The sequence below is a fragment of the Schistocerca gregaria genome, chromosome 11 (assembly GCF_023897955.1).
Source record: "Schistocerca gregaria isolate iqSchGreg1 chromosome 11, iqSchGreg1.2, whole genome shotgun sequence".
In the NCBI taxonomy this organism is placed as follows: domain Eukaryota; kingdom Metazoa; phylum Arthropoda; class Insecta; order Orthoptera; family Acrididae; genus Schistocerca; species Schistocerca gregaria.
This window is the reverse complement of record NC_064930.1, coordinates 112895315-112918245: the sequence shown is the minus strand read 5'-3', so window position 1 is coordinate 112918245 and position 22931 is coordinate 112895315. Positions and strand designations below refer to the sequence as shown.

Below are 22931 nucleotides of genomic sequence, written 5' to 3'. Positions count from 1 at the left end.
CTTCGGTATGAGGACGTGAGAGCGTTGTACCGACACTTTACACTCACATTTGGCTGTAGGGCAAAAACGGTAGAACTTGTAGCGATGGGTTGGGGTCGAGATAACAGAGTGGTGAGATCACCAACCATCACAGACAGACTGTTGGTATTTGGGTTGAGATCTGTGGTTGCCACTGACACCACACCGCAGGCAGCACAGTGCAGAGCCAGGGTCAGCTGGGACACTGCGTGGCGTACTCAATCAAAAATGGCTCTGAGCACTATGGGACTTAACATCTATCAGTCCCCTAGAAATTAGAACTACTTAAACCTAACTAACCTAAGGATAGCACACAACATCCAGTCGAGGCAGAGAAAATCCCTGACGCCGCCGAGAATCGAACCCGGGAACCCGGGCGTGGGAAGCGAGAACGCTACTGCATGACCGGACACTCAATCATCTGGCGACTTTCGAAGTCCGCGATTTTCATGGAGCGCCCCATTCTGCTCTCTCACGATGTATAATGACTACTGAGGTCGCTGATATGGAGTACCTGGCAGTAGGTGGCAGCACATTGCACCTAATACGAAAAACGTTTTTTTGGGGGTGCCCAGGTACTTTTGATCGCATAGTGTATTATTCGTCAAATAAAATTAGTAAATACGAACAATTTCATACTAGAGAGAAATTAGTTACAGTATTAATAAAAAAATTAGTTTGTCAGTAGTCGTTATTTTACACAAACCAACAGCTGCTTTCAAAGCAAGCCTTATACTGGCTCTGAAAAAAACTACGTGTTAGAGTGTTTAGAGAAGATAAAAAGGAACACTTTTTTATGTGACTCAAATGTTGCACCTCTACTGATGGTGTTCAATCTGGTGTAGGATGAATACTCTTTTAGAGATGTTGCGGGCCTGCTACAGGACGGAGACGAGTTGTTTGGTGTACCAGGCACTGGAAGACACTCCAGCTGAGCTACTTGCAGCTACGCTGAGGCTGCAAGCACTATTTGTGAAACACCCACTTGTTTCGAGTGTGTCATACAATCATTAGCACCCAGCTCGCACCTGAGTTGTTGATGTTGTTGTATCTGAATCCTGCACCAGGTACTGCTGGGTCTGGGTTGTTACTATGGAGTTTGGCAATGTTAGCTTCAGACGGTGGCTGGATGCCCTTCCTGTCACCACGCTGTACCCCTTGGGACAGAAATAGTGTACCCCAGCTCTCGGCGTCTAGTGTAAACCGTGAAATAGTGCGAACGTGTTTCAGATTTCTGCAAGTCTTGTAACTGAGCGGGAAGTGGGAACGAGCCCAGTATTAAACTAGTGGGATGTGGAAAACCGCCTAAAAGCACACCCAGGCTAGCGATCACACCGAGTCGTTAATCGATCTGGGGCCGGCGCGCCTACCCTAAGCAAGCAGCCCATTAGCGCTCTCGGCTAACCTGGCGTGTTCGCACTTGAGTTAACATCTCCAAAACATCACACAGTCTCTGAACATCAGTAGCGCCGCAACCTTCACGGACCACGAGCGTGTGACATCTGTGTCGCATAAAAATTTGCTCCTTTTATTCTTCTCTAAGCATTCCATAATTTATGTGACGTAGTTAGCTTGTAACAGGTCCAGATGGACAGTTGCCAAGCAGTCGAAAAACTGACCCTGGAAAGAGCATCTTGCGAGACATACAAAATCACGTAGGATCTAAAACTAGATATTCAAAAGGACATTTGAACCTCATTCCTCACATAATTGGGCAGTCGGCAGTGGATAACCGTGAAGTGTAGCGGTCCCAGTATTAAACTTACCCACAGGCTTGAAACTAAATTCGTAGGACCTATCCATGAAGACGGCTGCAGTGTACCAGTAGACACGGTAGAAGGCGTACAGTGTGGCAGCGAGGCCGAACATCCGCGACGCCTGCGGCTGCCGCTGCTCGCACAGCCCGCTGAAGTCGTCGTGGAAGGAGAGGTTCCACGGCTGGTGGCGCAGTAGCTGTTCGCTCAGCAGCGGCCGCCTGGCACACACAACCTGCGAGGTTAACAGTTAGAAGCCAGGCGTGTACACTGGATGCAAGAATGTAAAAGTATCCACACTGGATTTACACTCAGCAATGGATTAGAAACGTTCCGGTACATCAAAACTGTCTGTGAGACTGCGACTCAAACCTCGAACTTTTACATTGTTTAAAAAGTTCAAATGTGTGTGAAATCTTATGGGACTTAACTGCTAAGGTCATCAGTCCCTAAGCTTACACACTACTTAACCTAAATTATCCTAAGGACAAACACAGACACACCCATGCCCGAGGGAGGACTCGAACCTCCGCCGGGACCAGCTGCACGGTCCATGACTGCAGCGCTTATATTGTTTAAAGGAAGCACACAAACACAGCAAACATTCGCAGACGCATTGGTTTTTCAGCATTTTAGCACATCGAGGTAACAACTTCAGATTTCAGAGCATTTAAGCCAGATACAGATTTTTAACTATTTCTTGCAGATCATTTACTCCGTTCTGCGCTGCTATATCTTTTGAGCTGGTTTTAGACATATTAAACAGCAGAAGTGCAGCAATTGCCGCAGAATAAGTCTTTTCCTTAAAGAAGAATTTCGCATGCATTGCAAGAGAGTGAACATGTGGTATTCGTGTTAAGGATCTGAATGACTTGTTAAAATTTCTTATAGATGAAGGTAAGTTGTCCACATTTGTGTTGACTAAACTGTACACATAATAAAACTGAGACGTGAAATACAATACACACTGTTCCATCAAGTTTCGGGGGGCAGCCGCAAGAATTCTCCTTCTTCTAATATTTCGGCTGTATAACGTTCAGCCATCTTCAGAGTGAGCCGCAAGACTGCCGCTCCAGTGCTCGCTGCGTCCCTTTATACTGTTGTACCGCGCCACTGCGCATGCTGTCACAGATGCGAATGCGCCAGAGACGTTGGTCGGCGGCAGAGACGTGCAGAACGTGCGAGTTACATCTGTGACTCATCAGTCGATCTGTGTTGGCATGTCGATATATCATTGTGAGCTGCACTGTGACGACGTCTTTGCGAGTTTATTACAGCAAGTGCCGGAGTCCATGATTTATCAAGGTCGAAAGAGGCCACAAAGAAAGCAGAAGAAGACGAAGAAACGTTTAAATCGATGGCCTTCCTGCCGTATGTGGGTAGCCTCTGATCAAAAAGGACGAATCCTCAGCAGACACAAAGTAAAAGTGATTTTTCGTCCTCCACCCAAGACAGCTGAACTCGTGGGCTCCGTCAAAGATGATTTGCTGCTCAGAAAATCTGGAGTTTACAAAATTCCATGTGAATGTGGCCTTTCTAACATTGGAAAAACAACTCGTACTGTCCAAGGAAGATGTACAGAACACCGCAGGTGCACACGACTTTTAGAACCTAACAAGTCGGCAGTGGCGGAGCGCTGCATTGACACTGGTCACGGTATGTTGTATGACAAAGTCGAAATTTTGGCAACCACATCACCTTTATGGGACTCGATAGTGAAGGCGGCAATTTTCACTTGACGACCAAATTAACTAATAGAGATAGTGATTTCAAGCTTGACAAATCATGGAATCCGGCACTTGGTGTGATAAACTCACAAAGACGTCGTCACAGTGCAGCTCACAATGATATATCGACATGCCAACACAGATCGACTGCGGAGTCATAGATACAACTCACGCATTATGCACGTCTCTGCCGCCGACCAACGTCTCTGGCGCATTTGCATCTGTAGCTGCATGCGCAGTCGCGCGGTACAACGGTATAAAGGGACGCAGCGAGCACTGGAGCGGCACCCCCACCTTGAGATACCTTGGCCTCACCATCGACCGACACCTCACCTGGACCCCTCATCTCCAGACCATCCAGCAGAAAGCCCATTCCCGCCTCCACCTTCTGAAACTCCTGTCTGGCCGGACATGGGGATTGCATCCTTCTACCATCCTCCACACCTACAAATCCCTCATCTGTCCTATCCTCTGTTATGCCAGCGTTGCCTGGATCTCCGCCCCCACCCGCTTTTACGAGCCCCTCCAAATCCTCGAAACCCATGCGCACTGCCTTGCCTTCCGTATCTGCCTTCCTTCCCCCACACGGCTCCTATATGAACTGATCCCCTTCCCCCACCTCCTCCAACTTCTCCGCATCCTTTACATTGTCTGCAGGCTTGATCCCCCCACCCTCTGGTTTCCTCCTTCCTCTCCACCCCCCGCCCGTCGCCGCGCCTCTATTGCTGTATCCCTCATTTTCTCCACCACCACACCCTTCATCTCCTTCATCAGGGCAATTTTCAGCACCTCCCCCTTCCTTCCAACTATAACCTTGCCTTGTTCCCTCCCCCCTCCCGAGGGCCCCCTTTTTCCTCTCCCCCCCTTCTCCCAGAGCGGGTTTTCCTCCTTCCCTCACCCTCCCCTGAGACCCTGCACCCCATACTCGCCTCTTTCCTTCCCACATCCAATGGTTAAGGACAGCACGATATGATGACTTAAGGTAAATCCCTCTTTGCAGCTACAAAAAGTGTGTGTTTATTTTATTTTTACACACACCAAAAAAAGTTTTGCATCACCTCGGTTCTGGAACCCTGACAGAAAAAAATTAGGATAGAGATCAACATAAACCTCATTTCCGCCCTTTTTATTGCTCATGAAAACCATACATTCCATGTTGTACCACCATACAGCGAGACCTTCTGAGGTGGTGGTCCACATTGTTGTACACACCGATACCTCTAATACCCAGTAGCACGTCCTCTTGCATTGATGCATGCCCGTGTTCGTCGTGGAATACTATCCATAAATTCATCAAGGCAGTGTTGGTCCAGACTGTCCCACTCCTCGGCGGTGATTCGGCGTAGATCAATCAGAGTGGTTGGTGGGTCACATCGTCTGTAATCACCCCTTTTCAATCTATCCCAGGCATGTTCGATGGGGTTCATGTCTGGAGTACATGTTGGACACTCTAGCCGAGTGATGTCGTTATCCTTCAGGAAGTCATTCACGAGATGTGCACGATGGGGGTGCGAATTGTAATCCATGAAGCCTCGCCAATATGCTGCCGATATGGTTGCACTATCGGTCGGAGGATGGTATTCACTTATAGTACAGCCGTTAAGGCGCCTTCCATGACCTTCAGTCTGACCGAGTTGCCTCCATACACGTCTCCGACGATTGTCTGGTTGAAGGCATATGCGACACTCATCGGTGAAGAGAATGTGATGCCAATCCTGAGTGGTCCATTTGGCGTGTTGTTGGGTATATCTGTATAGCACAGTATGGTGTGGTGTTTGCAAAGATGAACCTCACCATGGACATTGGGAGTGAAGTTGCGCATCATGCAGCCTATTGCGCACAGTTTGGGTCGTAACACGACGTCCTGTGGCTACACGAGAAGCGTTATTCAACATGGTAGCGTTACTGTCATGGTACCTCCGAGCCATAATCCGTAAGTAGCGGTCATCCACTGCAGTAGTAGCCCTCCGGCGGCCTGAGCGAGGCATGTCATCGGCAGTTTCTGTCTCTCTGTAGCTCCTCCATGTCCGAACAACGTCGCTTTGGTTCACTCCTAGACTCCTGGACACTTCCCTTGCTGAGAGCCCTTCCTGACACAAAGTAACAATGCGGACGCTATCGAACCGCGGTACTGACCGTCTAGGCACGGTTGAAATACACGCAACACGAGCCGTGTACCTCCTTCCTGGTGGAATGACTGCAACTGATCGGCTGTCGAACCCCCTCCGTCTAATACGCGCTGCTCGTGCATGTTTACATCTTTTGGCGGGTTTTGTGACATCTCTGAAAAGTCAAAGTGACTGTCTCTGCGTACAGTATCCACAGTCAATGTCTGTCTTCAGGAGTTCTGGGAACCGGGGTGATGGAAAACTTTTTTTCTGTGTGTATAATATTTCTGCTTAGATTCGGAAGTGCGCATATCAGGGGCTCACACTGCTATGTTTGATATATTTACAGCTTTGACGTGCAGAAGAATAAGTTTGCTCACGTAAAACTTGACAAAATAACACACCAATATTCCATACAAATGTTTCTTTACTTGGTTCTGAACCATTTGCTGGGTCTCACTTCGTGAGTGGTTGGCGCGAGTCTCTCGTTTGACAAGTTATCATACAGCAATTCTTGGTCGTAAAACTTGGTCCTAAGGTCAGTGTTTTGTAGACCGATTCGATGGATATGTATCAGGTACATCTTACGATGTGAATGGAACCCTCAAAATCTTTCTGCTTTCCCTTCTCATCTTAGAACTGGGTTTCCATCTGAGCTCTTCATATTCATGTAAGTCGTTCTATTTTATCCGAAGGTCTCTTTAATTTTCCTGTAGGCAGTATCTCTTACCCCTAGTGAGATAAGCCTCTACATCCTTACATTTGTCCTCTAGCCATCTCTGCTTAGCCATTTTGCACTTCCTGTCGATCTCATTTTTCAGACGTTTGTATTCCTTTTTGCCTGCTTCACTTACTGCTATTCTGTATTTTCTCCTTTCATCAATTAAATTCACTATCTCTTCCGTTACCCAAGGATTTCTACTGGCCCTCGTCTTTTTACCTACTTGATCCTCTGCTGCCTTCACTATTTCATTCCTTAAAGCTACCCTTTCTTCTTCTACTGTATTTCTTTCCCCCATTCCTGTCAATTGTTCCCTTATGCTCTCCCTGAAACTCTGCACAACCTCTGGTTCTTTCAGTTTATCCAGGTCCCATCTCCATAAATTCCCACCTTTAAGGTAGCCATAAAATAATTTAAAGAAGCAACATATGCAAGGTGCAATACCAATGGCTGAGGGCCGGAATTAAACGTCAACATTTTAAAATGTATTACTATAATATTTAAAGGCAGAAGGCCGCAGTGTTTAAGTTTGAAAGATAAATTTAAAAATTAATTTTGCAAAATTTTAAGAAAACAGAACAAATAACCATAAGCCTAAAATTAGAAATAGCTGACAACAGATAATTACACACTGGTGACACTCAGAAAGCTTCCAGGGGGTCGGTCTGCCGTCGTTCACTTAGGTGAGACAGGTGGTGAGCCCAGCTACACTTGATCCGTCGGAACCCAAACAGGGGGCGGCCATGGGCCGGTCGACACATCGACTTGTTTCCCATCAATCAGTACACCAGAACTCAAACCGGCAATGTTACAATCGTCATAATCCGCAGTCGAGTATGTATTAGCTGTCAAAATTACACACCGTGTTGGACAGCGACAACAGGTGAGGCAAGGGCGCTACCTGAAATTACGTTAGTGGCCAGGGCAGGTAACCGGAACACCAACGAACACAAGACAGAAAATGCCACTGGTACACTCAAATGGTAGTCTACCAAAGCAGTTAATTGCACTGCCTGGCCGCTATATCTCAGCAGTAGAAAAAAATGGTTCTGAGCACTATGGGATCCTAGGACTTAGAACTACCTAAACCTAACTAACCTAAGGACATCACCCATATCCATGCCCGAGGCAGGATTCGAACCTGCGACCGCAGCGGTCGTGCGGTTCCAGACTGTAGCGCCTAGAACCGCTCGGCCACCCCGGCCGGATTCAGCAGTGATGCTCACCGGAAGACCTCTCCATCGGCAAACCATCGAAGCAAACCACCACAACGTGGATAGACGTGGCTTGGGTAGTTCAAACCACTACTCAACTGTGATGTCCGGGGTCCACGAAGCTGGTAGCCATCGGACAGCTCCACACACGCTTCGACACTGCACAGGGACCGCCAGCGGACCCAGCTGACTGCACCGCGCGGAGATAACTTCACTCGTCCTCAACAACCGACCGACTACCTCCAGGTCCCCGAGCCGAAAACTATATGCACCAAACCAAAGATGGTACACGGCGCAAATATCGATACACGTCACTGCTGCCACACGTAGAAGGAAGAAGAACCACAACGTAACTGCGACAGCGGTGGGAAACCGAACACAGATAGACGGCGAAATTCACGAAAACACATAGTTAGGAGTGAGCACGGCTCAGTGTCATGTGAGTCCAGTAATGGACTGGCGGAATTTAGAAATGACCCACTGTAGATGGTAATACGTGAACTATAGAAGATACACGAAATGGTACGCTGCCTAAAGTAGGAGGCCGGTATGGAAGCTCCGCAGTGGATACACCAGTTTCCATCAGATCACCGAAGCGCTGTCGGGCGTGGTCGGCACTTGGATGGGTGACCATCCGGGCCGCCATGCGCTGTTGCCACTTTTCGCGGTGCACTTAGCCACGTGAAGCCACTTGAGGAGCTACGCGATCGAATAGTATCGGCTCCGGTCACAGAAAACCACCACAACAACCGAGAGGGCGGTGTGCTGACCACACGCCCCTCCTGTCCGCATCCGCATCCTCTACTGAGGATGACACGGCGGTCGGATGGTCCCGATGGGGCACTTGTGGCCTGAAGACAGAGTGCTTTAATTTGACATGCAGAGACTCTGTTTTTCCTGATTATGATTGTTTTCGTTCTTGAGGGCTGACATCTAGACCATATTAATAGCTTTTTGGGGCAAGTCTATCGACAAGGTACTGCAAACTATCCTCACTATCAGAAAGTACTACTGTGTCGTCAGTATATCGGATGTTTTTGATATATTTTCCCATCTCTACTTCGTCAAGAGTTTCCTTAACGATGTGTTCTGAATAGATGTTGAAAATCAGTGGAGATAATATTCAACCCTGCCTTGCACCTCGTAGAATGTCTATGGCTTCTGCATTTTCTCCGTCCAGCCTCACCGAAGCCTGCTGGTCCCAATATACAGGTTGGTCCATCTGAAGTTTCGGATGAGATTATCTCGAAAACGATACATCAGGTGAAAACAGTGGGAAGGACAAGTTTCATAAGCTCAAAGGGGGACATCAGATGATACTACACGTGACCTCCAGCCGCCGCCGCCTTGGGTGGGCTGGCGGTCAACTTTTAAATCTTGGATGCAAACACTCATGTTTTACTTCAGATTCGGATTCTCCATAAAAAAAGTAATCAAGTTTTGTCTGGTACATTTTTTTAAACCATTCACAGGTGGCGCTGAAATTGAGAAAAAAGTAAAACGGGGGGAAAACTCAGATTTATTTAGAATTATCCGAGAAAGACGCACAAAATCGACACAAAATGTGCACCAGTTCTTTCGTTACGTCAAATTAAGCTAATTTGAACAAACTGTACTGTATCCTACTTTCAGCGTTCCCCAGGAACAACGACATCGACTTAGTGGAATGATGTTCCCATGGGGTGCTGCATTAGTTGCGTAAAGCTGAAATACTAAACACCTTTTTCCAAAGCTGTTTCACAGAGGAAGACCGCACTGCAGTTGCTTCTCTAAATCCTCACACAGACGAAAAAATGGCTGATATCGAAATAAGTGTCCAAGGAATAGAAAAGCAACTGGAATCACTCAACAGAGGAAAGTCTACTGGATCTGACGGGATGCCAATTCGATTCTACACAGAGTACGCGAAAGACCTTGGCCCCCTTCTAACAGCCATGTACCGCAAGTCCCTACAGGAACGGAAGGCTCCAAATGATTGGAAAAGAGCACAGGTAGTCCCAGTCTTCAAGAAAGGCCGTCGAGCAGATGCGCAAAACTATAGACCTATGTCTCTGACGTTGCTCTGTTGTAGAAATTTAGAACATGTTTTTTGCTCGCGTATCATGTCGTTTTTGGAAACCCAGAATCTACTCTGTAGGAATCAACAGGGCTACCGGAAACAGCGATTGTCTGAGACCCAACTCGCTTTATTTGTTCATGAGGCCCAGAAAATATTAGATACAGGCTCCCAGGTAGATGCCATTTTCCTTGACTTTCGGAAGGCGTTAGATACAGTTCCGCACTGTCGCCTAATAAACAAAGTAAGAGCCTACGGAATATCAGAGCAGCTGTGTGGCTGGATTGAAGAGTTTTTAGCAAACAGAACACAGCATGTTGTTATCAATGGAGAGACGTCTACAGACGTTAAAGTAACCTCTGGCGTGCCACAGGGGAGTGTTATGGGACCATTGCTTCTCACAATATATATAAATGACCTAGTAGATAGTGTCGGAAGTTCCGTGCGGCTTTTCGCGGATGATGCAGTAGTATACAGAGAAGTTGCAGCATTAGAAAATTGTCGCGAAATGCAGGAAGATCTGCAGCGGATAGGCACTTTGTGCAGGGAGTGGCAACTGACCCTTAACATAGACAAATGTAATGTATTGCGAATACATAGAAAGAAGGGTCCTTTATTGTATGATTATATGATAGCGGAACAAACACTGGTAGCAGTTAATTCTGTAAAATATCTGGGAGTATGTGTGCGGAACGATTTGAAGTGTAATGATCATATATAATTAATTGTCGGTAAGGACGGTACCAGGTTGAGATTCATTGGGAGAGTCCTTAGAAAATGTAATCCATCAACAAAGGAGGTGGCTTACAAAACACTCGTTCGACCTGTACTTTAGTATTGCTCATCAGTGTGGGATCCGTACCAGGTCGGGTTGACGGAGGAGATAGAGAAGATCCAAAGAAGAGCGCCGCGCTTCGTCACAGGGTTATTCGGTAACCGTGATAGCGTTACGGAGATGTTTAGCAAACTCGAGTGGCAGACTCTGCAAGAGAGGCGCTCGCTCTGCATCGCGGTGTAGCTTGCTCGCCAGGTCTCGAGAGGGTGCGTTTCTGGATGAGGCATCCAATCTATTGCTTCCCCCTACTTATACCTCCCGAGGAGATCACGAATGTAAAATTAGAGAGATTCGACCGCGCACGGAGGCGGTTCTAGGCGCTCAGTCCGGAACCGCGCGACTGCTACGGTCGCAGGCTCGAATCCTGCCTCGGGCATGGATGTGTGTGATGTCCGTAGGTTAGTTAGGTTTAAGTAGTTCTAAGTTCTAGGGGACTGATGACCTAAGATGTTAAGTCCCATAGTGGTCAGAGCCATTTGAAGTTACACTATGTCGGCGATTGCTGCGCAAACAAGTTCTCCACGTACGTGTACACCACCATTACTCTACCACGCAAATATAGGGCTTACACTGGTCTGGTGTGAGACGTTCCCTGGGGGTCCACCGGGGGCCGAACCGCACAATAAGCCTGGGTTCGGTGTGGGGCGGCGGAGGGGTGAAGTGGACTGCGGTAGTCGTCGTGGGGTTGTGGACCGCTGCGGCTGCGGCGGAGATGGAGCCTCTCCGTCGTGTCTATGTCCCGGTTAACGTACAGCGCAATACAAATGTTACATTTCATTCAGCTTGTTCAAACACGCGACATGTACGGAACCGGAATCAGTGTCTTCTGGCAGAGTTGCACTACGTTTCAATTTTACTTCATGTGCGGCAACAAATTATTAATACGATTATATACAGTTTACGAAAAGGCATTTTCTTGCGATGTTACCGAATTTTCAACACGCGGAAAACTTTTCTATAATAGTAATTAGGCGAACACATTAAGCGAACAAAATCTTAAGATTACATGACTCTTTATCTACTCAAACAGGAACTCGTTCAGAGTTCTCTGACACGAGATAATTTTGGTTAACTACGGTGTACAGTGGTCATGTACGGAAGCGGTCGCCCGTTCGGTTCGCTACGAAAAACAGATCGCTAGGTTTGTAATACACCAGTTATTAATTTTTCTGATCCGTCTACTTATTTCTAACATAACAAAACGTGAGATTTATGCTGTGAAAAGACGCGATGGTGAACATCTGGAAATGTCAGTGACACGGTTGCTTGGTGTAAGCCTACACCGAAGTTTTATCGTACGGCAGTCTGAAAACTTGGGTCTACTAAATTGGAACAAAAATATTTTAATGTTAACGTCTTTTGAAAGGTCGTCCCCTCTTCTTTCGTGACTTTCTGGTGGGAAGTTCGCCAGCCAACTAATGTTGTTATTGTCAAACTCACATAAACTTCTACAGTTTCTCTCTTCACCATTTCGTTGGGCTACATATATCTTTTTCTGCCATGCAAGCAACATGAATTCTGCAGTTACTGTGAAAAAGTCGGTAAAACTTAACGTCAGCAGAACTACTCAGCTTGGGGAATGTTACAGAGCTGACTTTAATGTCTTCCGATTGTGAGAAGCTTCTCTAGTTTTATTCATACAAAATCGAAGAACGCTCTTTGTTTCTGAGCAACACCCCTCACCCTTTTACTCACGTTCAGCACATTCTTGCGTAGAGTACGAGGGACGTTTGAAAAGTCCGTGCAAAAATAAAAACTACTTACGTGTTTGGGATAAACCTTCCTTATTTTTCGACTTAGTCTCCTTTTAGACTTACACACTTCGTTCAACGCTGTTCTAATTTGTTGATCCCTTCCGAATAATAGGAATTGTCCAAGTCTGCAAAATAGCTATCAGTTGCTGCACTCACCTCCTACTCTGTATAAAATCTTTGTCCTGCCAGCCATTTCTTCAAATTGGGGAACAAATAGTAGTCCGAGGCAGCCAAGTCTGGAGAATAGGGGGGATTTGAAACGAGTTTGAATCCTGTTCCCATTACTTGAAGGAAAAGCACTTTTTTACGGTCCAATCGGCGGCTTTTTTCTTGCACCTCGGTTTTCAAACGGTCCAATAACGATGAATAATATTCACCTCTAATAGTTTTATCCTATTCCAGATAGTCGATGAGGATTATCCCTTGCGAATCACAAAAGACAGTCGCCAGAACCTTTCAGGCCATAGGAATGGTCTTCACATCTTTTGGTCCAGATTATCCCTTGGTAACCCATTGTTTAGATTGTTGTCTGGTCTCAGGAGTATACTCATGTATCCATGTTTCATCCACAGTGGCGAAACGACCCTTGAAGTCCTGAGGATTCTTCCTAAAGAGCTGCAAACCATCCTTGCAACACTTCACACGATTCCGTTTTTGGTCAAGCGTGAGCAATCGCGGAACCCATCTTGCGGATAGCTTTCTCATGTCCAAATGTTTACGCAAAATATTATGTACCCATTCATTCGAGATGCCCACAGCACTAGCAATCTCACGCACCTTAACTCTCCTGTCATCCATCACCATATCACGGATTTTATCAATGATTTCTGGAGTCGTAACCTCCACAGGGCGTCCAGAACGTTCAGCATCACTTGTGCCCATATGGCCACTCCGAAAACTTTGAAGCCACTTATAAACTGTTCTAATCGAAGATGCAGAGTCACTGTAATGTTTATCAAGCTTCTCTTTAGTCTCCTGGGGCGTTTTGCCTTTCATAAAGTAACGTTTAATCACCACACGAAATTCTTTTTCGTCCATTTTTTGACAATCACTCGACTTCCTTGATTCACACGAGTGCCAAACACAAAGAAATACACCAATGTGGCTGAAACTTGGTGTGAGTTCTTTCCAAAGATGCTACTAACTAAACATGACCTCGATACGCGACGGTGGTGCCATCTCTCGGACACTGCGCGGACTTTTGAAACGCCCCTGTTATGTTCTCTGACTCGCTGTACTCTGCGAACATGAAAATGTTCTCCCAAAATTTCCAGTATGAAGTATATTCTCCAATTTATTGATACGACCCACTATACTACGGCACAACTCAGCTCTTTCAGCAGTACTCTCATAATGGTTCTTCACTGATAATCTCCCACCCTTCCTCTTCTTCTTCTTCATTGTTTTAGCATTCACAAAGAGCCGTAATTTGGCAACTTCTTCGCCACTGTCACCGTAAAATGCACCATCACTGTCACCTACACTATCGTCGACTCTCTCTCCAGCAATGTTGACAGCTATGTCACCAACACCACCGCAAGCCCCAAAACTGCGACCCCTCCATCACGACAGGCCGGTGTGGCCGAGCGGTTCTAGCCGCTTCAGTCTGGAACTGCGTGACCACTACGGTCGCAGGTTCGAATCCTGCCTCGGGCATGGATGTGTGTGGTGTTCTTAGGTTAGTTAGGTTTAAGTAGTTCTAAGTTCTAGGGGACTCATGACCACAGATGTTAAGTCCCATAGTGCTCAGAGCCATTTGAACCATTTGAACCCTCATCGCCCACACCACTGCCATTTCCAGGAGTTCTGACCACATCCGCCACCATTGTAGCATCATCACCACAGTCATAAACTCTTGTTAATGGTCCTCATCTACACCCAACTGAAGTCACCATCCCCCAAAAAAAAACCAAACCAGAAATGGTTTCACTAAATTTATGGACATGAAACCATTGATTCCTCTCAGCTATCGTCTTCTGCATCTACATCTACATACACGGTGCTTGGCGGAGGGTAGCATGTACCACAACTAGTCTTTTCCTTTCCTGGTCCACTCCTTGATAGGACGAGGCAGAAGCGTCTGTCTCTATGCCTCCCAATGAGCCCTAATTTCTTGTATCTTATCTTCGTGGTCCCTACCAAAACGGTTCAAATGGCTCTGAGCGCTATCAGACTTAACATCTGAGGACATCAGTCCCCTAGAACTTAGTACTGCTTAAAACTAACTAACCTAAGGACATCACACACATCCATGCCCGAGGCAGGATTCGAACCTGCGACCGGAGCGGCCGCGCGATTCGAGACTGAAGCGCCTAGAACCGCTCGGCAACACCGGCCAGTGGTGCATACCATAAATGTATGTTGCCGTCAGTAGGATCGTTCTGCAGTCAGCTTCAAGTGCCGGCGCTCTAAACTTTCTCTGTAGTGTTCTTTGTAAATGAATGTCTTCCCCACTCCAGCGATTCCCACCTGAGCTCCAAAAGCATATCTGTAACACTTGCGTGCTGTTAAAAGCTACCGGTAACAAATCTACCTGCTCGTCCCTAAATTGCTTCGATGTCTTCTTTCAATCCGAACCTGGTGCAGATCCCAAACACTTGAGCAATACTTAAGAACCCGTCACACCAGCGTCCTATACGTGGTCTTCTTCACAGATGAATCACACTTTCCTAAAGCTCTCCCATTAACCCTTTATTTGGCAAATGACGAAAATAAAAAAAATAATTCTGTGCTTCTATTTATTTATTATGCTTGAAGAAATGCAATTCAGTCAGTTTTAGAAATTTTTGACAAAAATTATGAAAATTATGAAACGTTGTTTACAAGCAACATTGCCAGCAGTAGAACACATTTATACATATTATAGAAAAAAAGTATTTGCCAATAACCTCAAGCAAAACGTTTCCTGTACATGAATAGTTTAATTTATAATCACATTTATGCGTTCCTGCTGTGTAATAGACCTGTTTCATTTTCCTTTCTAGATCTTCTTGCAATGGAATTTTTGGAAACAGTTCCTCTTTGGAACGAAGCACAATACTAGATTGCATTTTGAAAATCCAGATGGACAATAACGACAACGACCTTTGGGACCATATACAGGCCAATGCTCCATATTATCAAATCGGACATCTTGTGTAACAGTCGGAGCTGTTGGCTTCCTCCTCTTCTTTTGTGGTGGTGTTATGTCTATTGAGGGCCTTCCTACTTTCCTTTTCCCTGACAACATCAAACCATTGGCAAGATCTGCCCTGAATGACTTCAGTGACGTCTTCTTGTCCATAGATTCTCTTCGAAATACCAGCCAGGCATTTACAACACTCGGATCTAGCATAAATCCAAACAATCTCATGTAGCAACACCTAGTTTTCATTGGTACTCTGCAGACGTCTATCAGTATACCAGCAAGGTCAACTCCTCCCATGTGCTTGTTGTACTGACGTACAATACTGGGACAGGGCACATCAATTCTATTTTTTTTCATTGCTGTCAAATCATTTTACTGTTGAGAGTGGTTGGACACCACAAACTGAGCTTGCAAGTGTCACGATTTTATTGTTTTGAATATCCGCCGTAAGCATATGCAATATACACTCCTGGAAATTGAAATAAGAACACCGTGAATTCATTGTCCCAGGAAGGGGAAACTTTATTGATACATTCCTGGGGTCAGATACATCACATGATCACACTGACAGAACCACAGGCACATAGACACAGACAACAGAGCATGCACAATGTCGGCACTAGTACAGTGTATATCCACCTTTCGCAGCAATGCAGGCTGCTATTCTCCCATGGAGACGATCATAGAGATGCTGGATTAGTCCTGTGGAATGGCTTGCCATGCCATTTCCACCTGGCGCCTAAGTTGGACCAGCGTTCGTGCTGGACGTGCAGACCGCGTGAGACGACGCTTCATCCAGTCCCAAACATGCTCAATGGGGGACAGATCCGGAGATCTTGCTGGCCAGGGTAGTTGACTTACACCTTCTAGAGCACGTTGGGTGGCACGGGATACATGCGGACGTGCATTGTACTGTTGGAACAGCAAGTTCCCTTGCCGGTCTAGAAATGGTAGAACGATGGGTTTGATGACGGTTTGGATGTACCGTGCACTATTCAGTGTCCCCTCGACGATCACCAGAGGTGTACGGCCAGTGTAGGAGATCGCTCCCCACACCATGGTGCCGGGTGTTGGCCCTGTGTGCCTCGGTCGTATGCAGTCCTGATTGTGGCGCTCTCCTGCACGGCGCCAAACACGCATACGACCATCATTGGCACCAAGGCAAAAGCGACTCTCATCGCTGAAGACGACACGTCTCCATTCGTCCCTCCATTCACGCCTGTCGCGACACCACTGGAGGCGGGCTGCACGATGTTGGGGCGTGAGCGGAAGACGGCCTAACGGTGTGCGGGACCGTAGCCCAGCTTCATGGAGACGGTTGCGAATGGTCCTCGCCGATACCCCAGGAGCAACAGTGTCCCTAATTTGCTGGGAAGTGGCGGTGCGGTCCCCTACGGCACTGCGTAGGATCCTACAGTCTTGGCGTGCATCCGTGCGTCGCTGCGGTCCGGTCGCAGGTCGACGGGCACGTGCACCTTCCGCCGACCACTGGCGACAACATCGATGTACTGTGGAGACCTCACGCCCCACGTGTTGAGCAATTCGGCGGTACGTCCACCCGGCCTCCCACATGCCCACTATACGCCCTCGCTCAAAGTCCGTCAACTGCACATACGGCTCACGTCCACGCTGTCGCGGCATGCTACCAGTGTTAAAGACTGCGATGGAGCTCCGTATGCCACGGCAAACTGGCTGACACTGACGGCGGCGGTGCAGAAATGCTGCGCAGCTAGCGCCATTTGACGGCCAACACCGCGGTTCCTGGTGTGTCCGCTGTGCCGTGCGTGTGATCATTGCTTGTACAGCCCTCTCGCAGTGTCCGGAGCAAGTATGGTGGTTCTGACACACCGGTGTCAATGTGTTCTTTTTTCCATTTCCAGGAGTGTAGTATTTATTGTAAAATCTGAAAAAATCAAGTGAAACTTTTATTTATAAACTGATACACAAATTTCCGGGCTCTTTTCGGAATAGGAGGTTACAACTTACGGATAGGAATCCTGTTAATGAAATTTATATACAAAGTGTGGGAAAGCTCTCTTATCCCTTTTCTTTAATAATGTTATTTACTCGGCAGAATGGCTGAGAACCGCACCTACTCAACTTCAATAATCATCCGATTGAATTTTTCTAATTACGGTAGAGGCTGTTGCGTGAGAAATGTAATGGAGTGGCGTGAATGAAGTACGCTATTTCTAATGGAGGAAAGATGGGGCCCGCCGACGCTGTAGCACACAATACTGTGAGCTCCGACGACTGCTGCCTGCGTCGTTCGCCGCTGATAAACAACAAAACTATGTCTTTCTATCTGGATTGACCTTCGCCAATCGAACTCTCACTATGCCTTGATGAAGTTGATGACTCCTATCTGCCGCTAGTCTAACTATTGGCGTGGTACACCAGTCGAATAACCAGTCCACTACGATGCCACTCAATGTTCGCTCGTAGGCGCTAACTAATACTCTGTCTGTGTTCACTGCGCACATTAAGTGTGGCGGCCAACACAGTGAACAAATGCTTAATCGCTAGCGACAGAGGTGCTCCCTCAGTACACTACTTAATACACACATTCCTCGCTCTGTGCGTACACGCACGATCCCACTCACTCCCGCTACGTGTTCTCGCTTCTAGAGCGTCACCGGAAGGACTCTCTCCACACAAAAAGCAAAAGGGTATATCATCCGCTCTCTTCCCTTCACTCCTCGCGCTCATTCCGTGAGAAATAGTCCACCAATAAGCATTACTCTTACAAATGGGAGAATGGCTAAGGTGACCAATCCGGAAATATATAGCATCTGCATTGCGCGTTTACTGTCAACTTGTGAGAACTCTGATACTGCACACTAGGTCCATCAAAAAATTCGTATGCCGGGGCTCTCCCAAACAATACAGTGGGTTTTGCTTTTAAGGTGAACACACAGGCCATTATCCCTTTTCTCTGGCAAAAACTGTTTTGGTCCGTGGGCGGTCAGCCGGCCGGCGCAGCTGTGTGCTAACTCACGCTCCTACGGACTTTCCAGTGGGCTGGTAGACTCCACCAAACAAAAACTCCTGTGGCTGTCGTGTCTTGAATGTTTGTGTACGGCAGCCTCGACTTTTTAATCTCGGTGTGCACTTGCGATTTATTTATTAGATTTGCATATCAATTAAATGGAAATATGTAAAACTGACTCTGCCCTACCGAGGTTGGGTCAAATGAAACGTATTGATACCCACACTACGATGGTGAGGCCGGAATATGTAAGAAATGAAGATCAGGAGACCACACACACTGCCTTACGAACTTCGTTACCAGTCCGCAATGGGGCACTGCGTCAAATGCGTCTTGAAAATCTCGAAATATGGAATCTGCCTGTTGCCCTTCATCCACAGCATTCAGGATACCATGTGGGAAAAGGAAAAGCTGATTTTCGCACGAGCGATGCTTTCTAAACCAAGCTGAGTCCTCAGTCTCTAAAAAGTTGATTATTTTCGAACTGAGAATATATTCAAGGATTCTACATCAAACAGAAGTTACGGATATTGGTGCATAATTTTCTGGGTCCGTTCTTTAACTTTTCTTATACACTGGAGTTACCTGCACTTTTTGCCAGTCGCTTGGAACTTCGTGCTGGGCGAGAGATTTGTGTTAAACTAAGGGGCCAGTGTGCCGAACTGGGATTCCATCCGGACCTGGCGGTTTATTTCATTTCAAGTCTTTCAGTTGTTTCCCTATGCCAGTTATGCTTATCACCCATACGGGAGTCTGTCCGACGGTCAAATAAACGGTACATTCATACGATTCACCTGTGTAAACGATTTGTTGAATGTGAAATTTAAAATTTCGACTTTCGTTTTACTATCTTCAGCTGCCCAACAGGATCTGTCAACCCGAGACTGAAGGAAAGCCTTGGAGCCTCTTAGTGGTTTTACCTGTCACCAGAATTTCCTCGGATTCTCTGCCAGAAGTTTTGGTAAGGTGTGAGTATGGTAGCTGTTTTTATGCTTCGCCCATTGATCTTTTTGCACAGGCACGAATATCTCCTACTTGTCGTCATTTATGTGTTCCCTTTTGAAAAGTAGTGCAACGGCCTCTGCTTCCTCAGAATCCATCGAATTTCGTTTTTAGACCATGGTGGGTCTTGTCTATCTTTTATCCACTTATTAAACACATAACTCTCCAGACCACGATTTACAATGTACTTAAACTTTGCCCATAATTCCTCTACATCCATTTCACTGGAAGTATTGTCAGGTCACTGTATAAGTGACATGATAATAACTGCTTATCTCCTACATCTAGCAGATTCACTCTCGTAGCATTTTTGACTGATTTATTAACTTTCGTAATCGTAGTTGCTATAGTGACATCATGATCGCTAAGCCCTGTTTCCATAGGAACACTGTCGATTAGGTTCGGTCTATTTGTAGCTACAAGGTCTAAGATATTTCCATTGCGCATAGGCTGCCGACCTAGCTCCTCAAGACAGTTTTCAGAAAAGTTGTTCGAAAGTATTATGCATGACTGTCTGTCTGTACCCCCTGCAATGAATCTATAGCGTCCCACTCTATACTTGGTGGGTTAAAGTCACCACCAACTAGTGTCGCGTGACCTGGGTATTTATGCACAGCTGACTATAAACTTTCTTCGAATGACTCTACATCTGTCTCAGCAGAATCAGCTGGGCGGCAAAAACCGCCAACAATAAAGATGGTTCCACCTACTCTTGTTATGCGCAACCAGAAAACGTCACTGTCACACTCCAACTCAACCTCAGTAGACAGAATATTTGTTGTCGACTGCAATGTCATGTCCTAGTTCATGAACCACGGGCAACGTATGAGTGGCCAAGTAAGTGGTCCCGACAGTCGGGATACCAGTTACTTTGGAATAAGGCTGGGCATCTCGGACATATTCTGAGGCGTGGTCACCTTTGTGCTCATACGGCAAAGACTACCAAATCCACCGGTTAGTCCCTCAACCGTTAGGGGTAAAACCCAATGGGACTCGGGGCAAGTAAGGCTAGCAACCTGCTTCCCTGGTACTTTAAATATGATGCTGGCAACAATCAGAGCAAAATGCCTGAGACCTTTGGAGGTGACAGAGTCCCACCTCTAACTGACAAACCAGGGACTCGTAAGTTATGACTTGGCAAACAAATGGTAATGAGATGGAGAGCTATTAATATCAATGGGGGCTACTCTGGGAAGAAGGTAGAGCTTGCAGAGGCTGCAAGTAAGATGGGGCTGGATGTTTTAGCTGTTAGTGACATTCGGGTAAGGGGTGAGAAAGAAGAGGAGTCAAAGCAGGAATAGCACAATGGGGTGTAGGGCTTTACATCAGGAAACAAATGGAACCCAGCGTAGTTGCAGTAAGGTATGTAAACGAACGACTGATGTGGATAGATTTGACAGTGTCTAGCAAGAAAATTAGGATTGCATCAGTATATTCGCATTGTGAAGGGACAGATCAAGATAAGATATATAGCTTTTATGATGCACTCAGTGATGTAGTTGTTAGAGTAAAGGACAAGGACAGTGTTCTGCTCATGGGTGATTTTAATGCCAGGATTGGAAATCGAACAGAAGGGTGTGAAAAGGTTATGGGTAAATTTGAAGAGGATATGGAAGCCAACAGGAAAGGGAAACAACTCTTGGATTTCTGTGCCAGTATGGGCTTAGTAATCACAAACTCCTTTTTTAAACATAAGGACATTCACCGGTATACTTGGGAAGGCATAGGAACCAGATCTGTCATTGACTGTATAATAACAGATCAGGAATTCAGGAAGGCTGTGAGGGACACACGTGTATTCAGGGGATTCTTTGATGACACTGATCATAATTTAATCTGCAGTGAAATTGGGATTGTGAGACCGAAAGTGCAAGAGATCAGGTCCATATGTAGGAGGATAAGAGTGGAGAAACTTCAGGATAAGGAAATCAGGCACAATTACATAACAGCGATCTCAGAAAGGTACCATCTAGTTGAATGTAGTCAATTACAGTCATTGGAAAAGGAATGGACAAGGTACAGGGACACAGTACTAGAAGTGGCTAAAGAATGTCTTGGAACAGTAGTGTGTAAAGGTAGGATGAAGCAAACAGCTTGGTGGAATGACACAGTCAAGGCAGCCTGTAAAAGGAAAAAGAAGGCGTATCAAAAATGGCTACATACTACAACTCAGGTAGACAGAAAATGTTATGTTGAAGAAAGAAACAAAGCCAAACAGATAATTGCAGCATCCAAGAAGAAATCTTGGGAAGACTTTGGAAACAGGTTGGAGATTATGGGTCAAGCTGCTGGAAAACCATTCTGGAGTGTAATTAGCAGTCTTCGAAAGGGAGGTAAGAAGGAAATGACAAGTATTTTGGACAGGTCAGGAAAACTGCTGGTGAATCCTGTGGATGCCTTGGGCAGATGGAGGGAATACTTTGAAGAGTTGCTCAATGTAGGTGAGAATATAATCAGTAATGTTTCAGATTTCGAGGTAGAATGGGATAGGAATGATGACAGAAATAGGATCACATTTGAGGAAGTGGAGAAAATGGTCAATAGATTGCAGTGCAATAAAGCAGCTGGGGTGGATGAAATTAAGTCGGAACAGTGGAATGTCAGGTCTTAAATTGCTACACAGGATAATTGAAATGGCCTGGGAGTCGGGACAGGTTCCATCAGACTGGACAAAAGCAGTAATCACACCAATCTTTAAACATGGAAACAGAAAAGATTGTAACAACTACAGAGGTATCTCTTTAATCAGCGTTGTGGATAAAATCTTCTCAGGTATTGTTGAAAGGAAAGTGCGAGTATTAGTTGAGGACGAATTGAATGAAAATCAGTGTGGGTTTAGGCCTCTTAGAGGTTGTCAGGACCAGATCTTTAGCTTACGGCAAATAATGGAGAAGTGTTATGAGTGGAACAGGGAATTGTATCTATGCTTTATAGATCTAGAAAAGGCATATGACCGGGTTCCTAGGAGGAAGTTATTGTCTGTTCTACGAGATTATGGAATAGGAGGCAAACGTTTGCAAGCAATTAAAGGTCTTTACATGGATAGTCAGGCAGCAGTTAGAGTTGACGGTAAATTGAGTTCATGGTTCAGAGTAGTTTCAAGGGTAAGACAAGGCTACAACCTGTCTCCACTGTTGTTCATATTATATATGGATCATATGTTGAAAACAATAGACTGGCTGGGTGAGGTTAAGATAGGTGAACACAAAATAAGCAGTCTTGCATATGCGGATGACTTAGCTGTGATGGCAGATTCGATTGAAAGTTTGCAAAGTAATATTTCAGAGCTAGATCAGAAATGTAAGGACTATGGTATGAAGATTAGCATCTCCAAAACGAAAGTAATGTCAGTGGGAAAGAAATATAAACGGATTGAGTGACAAATAGGGGGAACAAAGTTACAACAGGTGGACGGTTTCAAGTACTTAGGATGCATATTCTCACAGGATGGCAACATAGTGAAAGAACTGGAAGCGAGGTGTAGCAAGGGTAATGCAGTGAGCGCTCAGCTACGATCTACTCTCTTCTGCAAGAAGGAAGTCAGTACCGAGACTAAGTTATCTGTGCACCGTTCAATCTTTCGACCAACTTTGTTGTATGGGAACGAAAGCTGGGTGGATTCAGGT

The 22931-nt window shown here is 46.0% G+C and overlaps 1 protein-coding gene across 1 annotated transcript in view; it reads right to left on the bottom strand.

The window, feature by feature from the left end:
• LOC126295053 (uncharacterized) overlaps positions 1-22931 on the bottom strand; it is a 90666-nt gene that overhangs the window by 25558 nt on the left and 42177 nt on the right. Inside the window, exon 5 of the mRNA XM_049987301.1 lies at positions 1785-1993. Coding sequence (XP_049843258.1) covers positions 1785-1993 — 209 coding nt within the window. The remainder of the gene's footprint in view (positions 1-1784; positions 1994-22931) is intronic.